This window comes from Lacerta agilis, chromosome 6 (genome assembly GCF_009819535.1).
Source record: "Lacerta agilis isolate rLacAgi1 chromosome 6, rLacAgi1.pri, whole genome shotgun sequence".
Lineage (NCBI taxonomy): Eukaryota > Metazoa > Chordata > Lepidosauria > Squamata > Lacertidae > Lacerta > Lacerta agilis.
In genome coordinates this window covers 21,930,424-21,942,503 of record NC_046317.1, presented here as the reverse complement: position 1 = coordinate 21,942,503, position 12,080 = coordinate 21,930,424, and the positions used below count along the sequence as shown (strand labels likewise).

The 12,080-nt window shown below is 42.0% G+C and overlaps 1 protein-coding gene across 2 annotated transcripts in view; it reads left to right on the top strand.

Moving 5' to 3' along the window:
* The window catches only part of DPYD (dihydropyrimidine dehydrogenase), a 495,134-nt gene that overhangs the window by 231,724 nt on the left and 251,330 nt on the right, over window positions 1–12,080 (top strand). For both annotated transcript variants that reach the window (XM_033151582.1, XM_033151583.1), the window contains exons 9-10: window positions 3,785–3,892; window positions 7,623–7,792. In XM_033151582.1, the coding sequence (XP_033007473.1) occupies window positions 3,785–3,892; window positions 7,623–7,792 (278 nt within the window). The remainder of the gene's footprint in view (window positions 1–3,784; window positions 3,893–7,622; window positions 7,793–12,080) is intronic.

Here is a 12,080-nt window from a genome sequence, read left to right as displayed (position 1 = left end):
TTTAAGGAAAAAAAGGACCCACAAATCAAAAATAGTTATAAAATACACTACAGGTGAATGTGTGCATTTGAGAGAGAGAAGAAAAAATAGACAGGTGCAGTACAGGTACTTTCAGATCAAACCTGACTGCTGACAGCTTTGCTCTCTTCAAATTAATCTGTCCAAAAAAAGAAAAAGGCTGCAGAACTGAGCTCACTGTGGGAGATGAAAATGGTTTAAAAAGTTGTCATAGCACCTGGTTTTCCATTATCTCCTGTGTGGAAGCTCCTTGGTGTTCTGACCATGATCCAATCAACTATAGAGGCATATATTATTTCTGACTAGGTTGCGGTTGCATAGTCGATAGTTAGCAATCTTTACTCTGAACTAGCCTACAGGCTATACTAAAGATGGTAACCGGCCAATTTAATATTTTATTTATGTACTCATTTACTACCCTCTTAATGAGTGACTTTGCTTTACTATTAAGTGCTGATTTTACTTTTTTTGTTGCCTGCATTTTCAATTTTATTTGAAAATAAACTTATTCTTCTTTTAAAAAAAAAAGTTTATATTCAACACACGAGCCCACTCCCAACCCAGCACCATCAGTCTATAAATGTGTCTGTCTATCTTAGCCCTGTCTTTGCGAGGCAGAGATTCCTTCAGCAGAGTGTTTTGCATTCGTCTTGTGCTGGAGGTGCCACTGTCAGCAGTGGTTGCGTGTATAGGTGAATGTCTTAGCAACTTGTCAGGTGAGTTCCCTGTCACCAACAATGATTATAGAGACTGGGAGAAGGAGCCCTCCACTTCCCAGACAGCCGCAGGATGAACTGAAATCCACCTAGCCAGCCCCTCCCAGAAGCTGCGCTGAGGAACTCTTAACTGCAACTCAGGATCTGGGCCATTACTTTCTTAATTGTACCATAGTTACTTCTGCTTATTTTTCCTTGTTAAAAACTGATTTAAAAGAACTGCTTAATAGCTTTGCCATTTAAAAACCATCATTTTTATTTTCTTCCTAATTTATTAATAAGCCTTCTTCCCCTCTAGAATTGCTTCCCCCCAGGGCTTACTAATACTCTGCGTTAACAAGGCTTTAGTTAGACGCACCTCTGCTTTTGCGACGCGCACAAAACACACACAAAAGCAAGAGGCTGGAGAGATAGTATTACCGGTACCTCAGATTGTATCTTTCTGAGGAGCTCCACATCTTTTGCGAGATGTGCCTTCACCTTTTGACGCTGTTTGTCAAAAAAAGAGTAGGAAACAGTTCACAGGAGGGCCGATGTTGGAGGGCCCTCTCCACTGTCACCTCATCCCCTTTCCCACCATGTGTTGTGGGTAAGGTCTGCAATGGAGAATCCTGTTGCATGTTGCAAGACTCTTCCCATGATTCAGAACTAGTGTGAGCAGGCTCCCACTGCAACTCTCTGCCCCATGTCCCAAACTTAGGAGTGGCTTTTTGAGTGGTGCACGAGCCTCGGGGAAATGCAGAATGGGAAGAGGATGATCCCAATGGGCTGTGGGGGCCTTCATTAGGGAGAATGAGAATTGGGAAGAGGAAAGTACCTCTTGATTCCCTGCCCATGCCCTCCCCACACCAGGCTTGTCTCATTTTCCCACCATCCAAACCAGCTCCTTCCGGGGAGGAGGAGGCATGTGAGAGTGAGACTGTCTCCGCGTACTCACTAAGGAACAGCAAGCTCCAGAAAGAACATCCCTTCCATATTTAGGAGGAAAGAGAGGTACACAGGAGGTTGATTCAACAGTAGTCAGGGTAGTAAATGAGGGGATTGGCAACCCCTGTATCGTGTAGTAAAGAATAGGGGCCTATCTATTCGTATTGCCTCAAATGCCTTCAGGAGCTGAAGTACCTAAGCTTTCTCTCAATACAAGTCAAACTTCAAGGGATTTCAGCTCATTTCCAGGAAAGCAGCATGCACAGGGCTGCTATGAGGAGACATCCTTGCACCTGTGGTATAATAGATACAACTGGAAATGTATAATTATGCCCTTGCCCTGTGTTATGAACACATCAACTTTCATTCTGATCTCACATTACATTGTCTGTCTTGCTCTCTTTGAGGAAGGGTGGAAGGGTTTAGTGTGGGATGTAAAAAAAAAAAAAAAAATCAAGGTAAAGGACGCTTGGACAGTTAAGTCCAGTCAAAGTCGACTATGGGGTTGCGGCGCACATCTCGCTTTCAGGCCGAGGGAGCCAGCGTTTGTCCACAGATAGCTTTCTGGATCATGTGGCCAACATGACTAAACCGCTTCTGGCGCAATGGGACACCGTGACGGAAACCAGAGCGCACTGGAATGCCGTTTACCTTCCCGTTGCAGCGGCACCTATTTATCTGCTTGCACTGGCATGCTTTCGAACTGCTAGGTTGGCAGGAGCTGGGACAGAGCAATGGGAGCTCACCCTGTCACTGGGATTCGAACCGCCAGCCTTCTGATCGACAAGCCTAGGAGGCTGAGTGGTTTAGACCACAGTGCCACCCGAATCTGGGATGTCGAGTTTGGTCCAAGAATTCCTCCTCTTAAATGCAACACACACACACCAGTTTTTGCTCTGACACCTCTGTTTTCAAGGGAAATAGATGTGGCGCTTGCTTCCTTGGAAATTTATGGGCATTCAATTGTGTGGGGGCATTGTGGGTATCTGCATGTTATTTGTTTGATGGAGCATTGAATGACTCTTGGCAGTGAGTGTGGCAGGCATCCAAGGATATGGTCTTGCAGGGCCCTTCATCCTTGCAGGTATATCTCTGGATTTTCTTTTTCTAAGTGTGGTTTAATTTTTATTTTATTTTTTGCACTCTCCCTGCTCCAAATATAGAGAAATGTTTCATTTTCCTGTCTTCAGACATTTTCTTGTCTTGACTGAGGTCTCAGGGTGAAGTAAAATGGCACTTGGTGTATTCTTTCATACGAAGTTCAAGTGAGGGGCTTTTGAGGTCCGAAAAGACAATGTGTCGACACTGTGGTGACTGGTTAAATATTTGTTACAGTTGTCTATTCAAGTGGCTGAAACAAATCCTTGTCAGGTAGCAGCTTATCAGTATTTATTACAGTAAGAGAAAAGCTGCCAGAACGCTCCACGGAGATATATTTCCTGATGGCAGCACCCCTTCCTCCCTTATTGAAGGTACCAAGTAGATCTTTCTGAAAGTGTACAGGATCTTTGGGGGGGGGGGGTGGAATATAGAGATGAGCCCTAATTGTGTAGAGAGTTGTTAGTGCTGAAATATGTGTAATCAACATGAAGAGCTCTTTTGTCAAGCCCTTATGCAAATCATACAAATATCAAAATGGTTTAATTGGGTTGTATCCAACAAAGTCATCCCATTAGTACAAAGATTTCTGTCTGCATAATGTAACTTCCTCATCTTCTTCTCTCCCCCCGTGCCCCTCTAAATCTGCTCTGTAGGGTTTGGATTACCCCCCATTTGAGGTCTTTATTTGGCTATGAACTCACTAGGTGAGCTCAGGCCAAACAACACTTTTCTCTTTGGTTCAGTTTCCCCACCTGCAACACAGAGGATAAGAATATTCACTGGCATTGCATGATACTGTATGTAATAGATGTGAAACGCCTTGACCACTTGATTTTGATGATGAACATGCCTTTGTTGAATAAAAAGTTACTGTGCACAAAATACAATGATCATGAATTGTCATCTTTGGTTGTCAGCAAAGTTTTAAACGTTCTTCTAATTTAATGGTTGAGAGGATGAAGATATTTTCCTTTCTTATACTTGACATACTCACATACCGTTTCTACTTTTTTGTGTATCAGGTCTACCAGAACCAAAGAGAGAAGCTGTATTTCAAGGTCTGGGAGTGGATCAAGGATTTTACACATCTAAAGACTTCCTGCCATTGGTGGCTATGGCAAGTAAACCAGGTAGCTGGAAAGATACATGCTGATATGTTCTATTTATGCAAAACATTTATATCCTCACATTTCAATATGCTTAATACAAAAATGAAATATGAAGTATCAGGATCTATAGTAATTCAGAATCTTACTAAAAAAAAGTCTTCAATAAAGGGAAGCCTTGCATTCTGTCCTCCACCCTGAACCAGGAAGGAGACATATATGTTGTAATGCTCCATATGGAGGGTACACAGAACATGGCTTTAATAAAACAATATAAACTGGTATGCAGGGAACAATGCAAGTCATTCACACTACTGAGCATATAGTTTTGCCCCTGCCCATAGGGTGGCATTCAGTGAGCCAGAGATGCCATTTTTTGTGCACATTCTTGAGTTTCCTTTAGCAAGCCTCTTTAAAACATTGTGAGACTCTCCTGCTCTGAAGGAAAATGGAGCTGTGTGTGCAGAAGAGGTCTTTAAACACAGGCCATAGTGTTGCTTTTCCAGCGGCTTACAATGAAAAGTCATTCATAGAAGAGCACGCAATTATGATTTAGTGTTATGTGCATGAGCCTTAGGGCTCTGTCACATTCCCTCCCTTTTTCTCCCCCTGTGCAAAGAGGATTTTTAACTGGCTGTGGTTATGTGTTATGCCCAAACTAGGGGACATTACAGTTTCCTGGCAAAAAAAGAAAAAAAGAAACAATAGTTTTCCATGAAAGTGGTGGTGGTGGAATATTTTTGGATACCTTTATATTGGGGGGGATCTCATTTATTTTTCAGTTGTGTGGATTACCATGATAAATGCAAATCAGCAGAGGGATGCGGTCTTCATTTTGCTAGGAAAAATAGTTTTGTCATTGCTCCAGCAATTGCAGCAATAGGGCTGCAATTAGGTCAGTAGCATTCCTCATTATGAAAGAAAAGCCCAATGGAAATGATACAGGGCCATGACAGAGTTGCTCCCAGTGATTGATTTATTTATTTTGAGGTGAAGTCTCCCATTGGTCTATCTACCACCAGCTGCAATAATAACCCAAGGTAGGAAATGACGCTACTTCCTGAAGTAGCCCTGTTCCTGGGCGTATTTTGCCCAGCAACATTCACAGAACAACCATGCTGCCACTTAAAGTGATGACAAGGCTTTTTTTTTTGTTAAATAAAGAAAAAGCCCCACTCTCTGCCACCTCATAGGGTAAGATGATGAACATTTCTTAAATTTGTCTACAGTCTTTGGGAGGTGGAGTCTATGAACCTATGAAATTCAGCAAAGCTGAATTATTTTATCCAGTGTGAATGTTAATACAGTCGTACCTTGGAGGTTGAACAGCCTGGTTCTCTAATGTTTTGGCTCCTGAACGATCGAAACCCAGAAGTGATTGTTCCGGTTTTCGAACGTTCTTTTGGAAGCCAAATGTATGACGGGGCTTCCACAGCTTCTGATTGGCTGCAGGAGCTTCCTGCAGCCAATCAGAAGCCACAATTTGGTTTCTGAACATTTTGGAAGTCGAACGGACTTTCAGAACCGATTCCATTCGACTTCCAAGGTACAACTGTACTTATTGAAGCAGAGTGCTTCTCCTTGTGCAAGTTGCCAAGAACTCCACATGAGAACCATAATACAGCTAAGTTGCCCATTCCACAAATAGACCTGACAACTTACCATATCTGTGGCAGCATTGGCCAGGAATGTGTGGTACTGTGGGCCCAAACGTTTTACTTCAGCATCCCAATCTCTGCATCGAATGTAATTCACAATTATTTACAATTGGCACTTGGCTCACCTCTGTGTCAAAACCCTTTGTCTTAAATACAGTATTGTGGGAAGAATTTGGGTTTATGTAAAGACATCAGTTGAATGGAATCTAGGAATTAGCCAAAGAGGACAGAACATCTCACTGACATTTCCAGCAGCTTACGAATATGTCCCTTTTTCAGTCATTATATTGAAAAGCGAACATGGTCACCCATTTTAGCTAATGTTGATTTCAATACCTGTTTTTATCAATATTTTATTGATTGGTTTATTGATTTTACTGTTGTAAACCACTTAGAGGTTGTGGTGGGTTTTTGTTTGACATTCAAACAGTATATAAACTTTGTTAAATAAATAAAATAAAATAATCGTGGGTAGGGGCAGTGGATCCATTAAGCAGCTTTATCTGCTCTCAGTGACATCAGCACATTTCTAAATCTTGTTAGCTATGTATATTTCTAATGTGATCCCTGATTTGCTAGGCTTGTTCAAATGACTTTGGCCAGGAAGAAAACCCAATAAAAGAACAGCACATTGGGGAAACAAACAGAAAAAATAAATAAATCAGAAGGAATATACTCAGCATGGGGATGGGTTCAGGAAATAGTTCAATGAACTCTTTTACCCCAAACTACTGTAGTACTTTAGTTGTCTGAAATAAAACGGGTGAAAATGTGACCCAGTCCTGATAAAATTCAATTCTGTCTCCATATGGAAAAATAAATGGTTATGTACTATGCTATGCTGAAGGTTTCCATGTGTGTGTGGTGGGTTTTTTTTTTAAGTTTCCAAAGGCCTGTGTTTAACTTTTTTTTTGTTCTTGGAAGAAATTGATACTTGTGGTTCTCCCCCCTTGCTGTGAAAATTCACAACTACCGCAGCACAAACGTAAGAATTATAGACCACTGGTGATAGGCTTAAAAAAAAAATAGTCTTTTGAATGAAACTATCACAGGCCCCTTCAGATTACAGGTTTATTCTATTTATGGTATCATTTTAAAAATTACAGTAATTTGTTTAATCAGTGGTTAGCTGCATTCTGGCTGCTTTTAAAGTGCAACACATTGTATGGATTTTGTATCTTTTAAGGGTTTTTTTTTTAAGTCTTTCTCAGTATCCTGTACCTTACCAGACAGTGACTTATTGACACTGTACAGACTTCCATATTTCTTCTCATAAGGAAACAAAACAAATAGGAAACAAATATGGCAGGCATGGCCAAAGCCATGATGGGAGTTGTAATCCAGAAACAGCTGGAGGGCCAAAGATTCCCCACACCTGATGGTATGCACATAAATAAATATGGTGATGACAACAGGCTCTACGTAGATTGAACCAGAGCCAGGAGCCCTAGATATGAAGCACGAATATTCTTCCCATGTGCTGGACGCTGTTTTGTTTCAGTGGACATGATTCGCAAAGTAAGAGTGGTTGGAGCTGTTTTCCTTTTTATAACCTCAGTTTCTGCCCCTTGTAGCCTACCTCCACAATTGTGGAGACTTCTTTGGACAAGGGCTTGAGTAAGTGGGACTCTAGTCACATTAGATAAGGTGACAGACAGAATTTCTGGTAAGAAGATTTCCCTCTCTCTTTCTCAAGGAATAGTGATGCCGATAAGAATGAGTCAAAGGTTTAATTTTTTGAATACCAGGATCTTAAATCAGTTTCACTCAGTCTGACAAGGCCCTACAGTCTCCCCTTTATTTTTATTTTTAAAGAAGAAATGCATTGTATTTTATTTCCTGCCAAGACAGGAAGGCAGTGCTGCTAAAGGGTACTGACTATGAAATTACATGTATGAGCATATCTTAAAAAATGGGAATAAAACTGTCTTTCAATGAAGCAGAATAATTTGATAGTGACTCTCCATGCTCGGAAACTGCAAGATGCAATTTTACATTGCTTCGAGTATAAGTGCCGTTTGAGCTGTCATGCAGAAATAGCTTTCTGTTTCCCCCCTTCCTCTCCTTGAAAATGGGGTTTTCCTTTCATCATTCAGGAATGTGCGCCTGTCGCTCTCCATTGCCATCAATACAGGGAGCAGTGATTGTTCTTGGAGCGGGCGACACTGCTTTTGACTGTGCAACATCAGCTTTGCGCTGTGGAGCTCGCCGCGTATTTGTGGTGTTCAGGAAAGGATTTACCAATATACGGGCTGTCCCTGAGGAGGTAAGTTTTCCCAAAACTGAAACGCCGGAAGTACTAATAGGAAATACATTAAGGTGTGAAACACTGGTTTGGGGGGGGGGAGTTATTGCCGCATTCCCCCTAACATTAAAACATGGGCAATTGGGGCCAACCGGCTTGGGAGTTGATCAGAGAACTAGGGGTGAGGGGAGCAGCCATTTCCCAATGGGTCATTTGTTACACTCAAAATTCGACTCCCCCCCAAACAATTTACTTTATTTCATCCAAGGGGATAAGATACTGAGGTCTGTACCCCTCCCCTCCCTGCCCATGGTGGGACAGAAAAAAAAGTAGCATTGGAAAGAAGAAACTTTGAGCAACATGGTGGCTAGCAAGCAAAGGACAAGATAGTTCTTCCCCTGCTCCCTGCCTATCATTTGCTCCCTTCTGCTTTTGTTTGAAAACAAATACATAAACAGAAAGTCAGAAGGAAAGGTACAAATAGTCACAAATAGTGTGTGGTTTCATCTTCACATGTTGCGCTGTAGCTACAGAGGACTTATCCACACTTCCTTTTGTCCCACTACTTTCCCCTGGGAAAAACCGCTCTTTAGTGCTCAGTCGAAGCAATTCAGGTTTTCTCCAGATTCATGTTTGCTTTGATTTAGAGCTAAAGAGCTAGTTTTCCCTGGGAAAGGAGCAGAGCAATGGGGAAATCATTTGGACCCATGTCTAGAAAGCTCAGGTCAAGCAATAAACCGCTCGGAGCCATGCTTTCTAGGCACAGGACAAGCGGAAGCGTAGACAAGCCCAGAGACAGCTTCTCCCATGTGGTGCTATCCCTTTAAGAAGTTTGTTATGTATTGTTATGTTTTGGAGGGAAGACCCCTCTGGGAGGTTAAAGGAGGAGGCTAGAACCTCAGCCAGAGGCAGCGTGCAGGTGGGTGTTTGTGTGTGAGGCAGCCAGCATAGAATAGGACCACAATAAAATAAATACTAAATCTACTCTCTGATTGTAAAAAAATTAAATGAAACATTACATTGATATCTGCCTTTACTGGTGCATCTGGGAGAACATCACATACCACTTGTGAAAATGAGTTCCAGCTGCATGAATTTGGGTGTCCTTCAGTGAGTCTCCTTTAACCAGGAAAAGGCAGTGCATGGAGGGTCAGCTCCAGGTTTTTGCAGGATAAGACATCCTCCACGGGCCCTCTGTCAATGCATCTACCTCCATATCACTAATTGCTTGCTGCTTTTATTATTCAACCTACTTGCTTGCTTGCTTGGCAGAGACTCATAACATTTCCTCCTCCTTCTCACCACCACTGTTATGTGGCCCAGGGTAAGAGGTGGGTGAACACATGCTGAAGAGGAGAAGGAGGTCCATCAGGCTTTCGACAGACATGCCAGTCTTTGGCACCAGCCCTGAGAGTGTGTCAATTAATGTCTCTTGTGCCTCCTTTTGACCTTAGCGCTGTTGACCTGGTGGACTCTTCATGGACTCTTGGAGTTCTGGCACATGCCCAACCTCAAGCCCTTTAGAGTTGGCCCTGAAATACAAAAACAAGTGTGTGCAAGACAGGTTCTTTATTCACAGCATGTTTCTGTCAACTGTGAGGAGAGTTTTCTATCGTAAGAAAACCTTCATGTAACTAAAAATTATACAAGTGTGGAAATATTTCCCCTCAGGAAGACATTGAGATATAATAAACCTGTCTCACACCTGATGGTTTTTGCCGTCGCATAACACTGTGCCACCCACTTGAAATAAAATATTGCTATGAGGTGTTTACTGTGGTCTTCTTAGGAACTATATGATGTTCCTAAGTTTATACTCATTCAGACCATCTAGCCTAGTCTTGCTTTCTCTAACTGGCACCTCTTCATGGGCCCAACCCTCCTACTAGATATCATTTAACCAGAGATGCCAACAGTTGAATGTCAGACTTTTAAAACAAGACACATGGGCTCTATGCAAGCCTGTGCAGAGCTTGTCAGAGGCCTGGGGCAGGAATTCCCAGTCAGCTAAGAGGCATGGGACATTTTTGGCATGACAAGGCAAGTCCACCAGGCCCCTGAGGGGGCTCCCTGGCCAGCTTATCCTTCCAAACCCCGGGGTAAGTGTATCAGGCTGCCCCTTGCACTCTGCACAGGCCTGGCTCTATGTATGGGTTGCTCTGTGCCTCAGGCTTTCTATGCAAAAGATCCCTGGTTCAACACTCAGCATTTCCAAGTAAAAGCTGGGGCAGTACTGAGTTATATAGACCAATTATCTAAATCAGTATAAGTCATCTTCCTATGTTCCTATGATCTCTATTGCATACCCTCCATTTCTCCAATGAAATAGGGACGTCCTATTCCATAACAACCACAACCACAACATTTTTATTATTTATACCCTACCCATCTGGGCTGCTTCCGACATATATAAAAACATGATGAAACATTAAACAACTTCCCTATACAGAGCTGCCTTCAGATGTCTTCAAAAGGCTGTAGAGTTAGTTATCTCGTTGGCTCGGGAGTGGCATAGCTCCATACCCTCCAACATTTCACTGAGGAAACTAGGGTCATCCTAAGGAAAAAGCAGGACATTCTGGGATCAAACCAGAAGCCACGACTTCTGTAAATCCAGGACTCTCTCTGGAAAATAGGGACAGTTGGAGGGTCTGCTACTGTTATTTTTTTTAAAAAAAATATATGATGGCATTTGAAAGTTCCCATTACATGATTTATAGACATTCAGTTTAGCACTTGGTGATACTTTTGTAATTCCAATTGAGACTGGGAAAAAATTATACACACACAAAGAAAGAGATTGAATTTTGGGTGGTTACTTAAGTTTTCCAAATCTATAAATTATAACTATCCAGTCGCACTGTACAGATTTGTTGTTGTTGTTATTGTTGTTGTTGTTGTTATTTAGTCATTTAGTCATGTCCAACTCTTCGTGACCCCATGGACCAGAGCACACCAGGCACACCTGGCTTCCACTGCCTCCCACAGTTTGGTCAAACTCATGTTGGTAGCTTCGAGAACACTGTCCAACCATCTCGCCCTCTGTCATCCCCTTCTCCTAGTGCCCTCAATCTTTCCCAGCATCAGGGTCTTTTCCAGGGAGTCTTCTCTTCTCATGATGTGGCCAAAGTATTGGAGCCTCAGCTTCAGGATCTGTCTTTCCAGTGAGCACTCAGGGCTGATTTCCTTCAGAATGGATAGGTCTGATCTTCTTGCAGTCCATGGGACTCTCAAGAGTCTCCTCCAGCACCATAATTCAAAAGATTACCATACTCCATTCTAGGTTGCATTCAAATGATCACTTACCACAAGGTGGGAATGTTGTTATTAAAAAAAAAAATACTTTGGGGAGGAAATCCATGTATCTGAGGTGATGAGAGCATCCCAGCAATAAAATCACCCAGGGTTGGCAAGTCCCCAAAGCAATGTCTGCTTGAGTTTCATTGGCTCATCACTCCAGTTCACATGTGGCTGTTTTCATGAGTCAGTTCACCTTTGTGACAATGTGACATGACTCACATGACCTGACCTTTGTTAGAGGAAATGTACATGTAGAACCACTCCAAACTGTGTGTGATATTTACAGGCCTTGTCTAACTGGCCACCATAAAATTGAACAACTTTTAGACGTCTATGAAGAGCAGGCCAGGAATTTTATTTACATGTGGGAGAGATCCTCAGAAACAAAGTCTGTGTGTTGAATTCGTGTGCTTTTTTTTCTTTAAAGTTACCAGCGTTTGAGGCACAACTTAATTTGGAACTCAGATCAGAGTTTCAGTAGCCAACATGCATACGCCACACACATATTAAGCTTCTGATTGGCATCTTAATCATTTATTTTATTATGAAAGCTTTTTATTTCAGCTTTAATTATCGCAACGTGTTGGGCTTGCTTTGTTGTAATTTATGTGCCGCATACCACGGATTATTGCATAATTCACACTAATGAGACATCAGATATGCCCCAGTTACAAAATATATGCAGAAATAGCCCCCTCTCTTCGGGGACAGATGTAGATTGTAGAGACCTAACGGTTGCACAAGGTGACTAGTGGGGAATCATCTAGAACAGAGAGTAATTTTTCATGCTACATAATTTATGTTCTGGAGTTATTTTGTCAGAGAGTAATAATTTAGAGAGATTATTTTGAACAAATGTAATAAATACACTAATTTATTCTTAGCACAACTCTGATGGTAGTTCCCTGGTTCTTGTGTATGAACTGTTGTTGTTATTTTGATGGGGTGTAAATATTGTTTGCAGATTTTTTTCCTCCCTAAAACAGAGGTAGCAAACCATTGGCTTTCT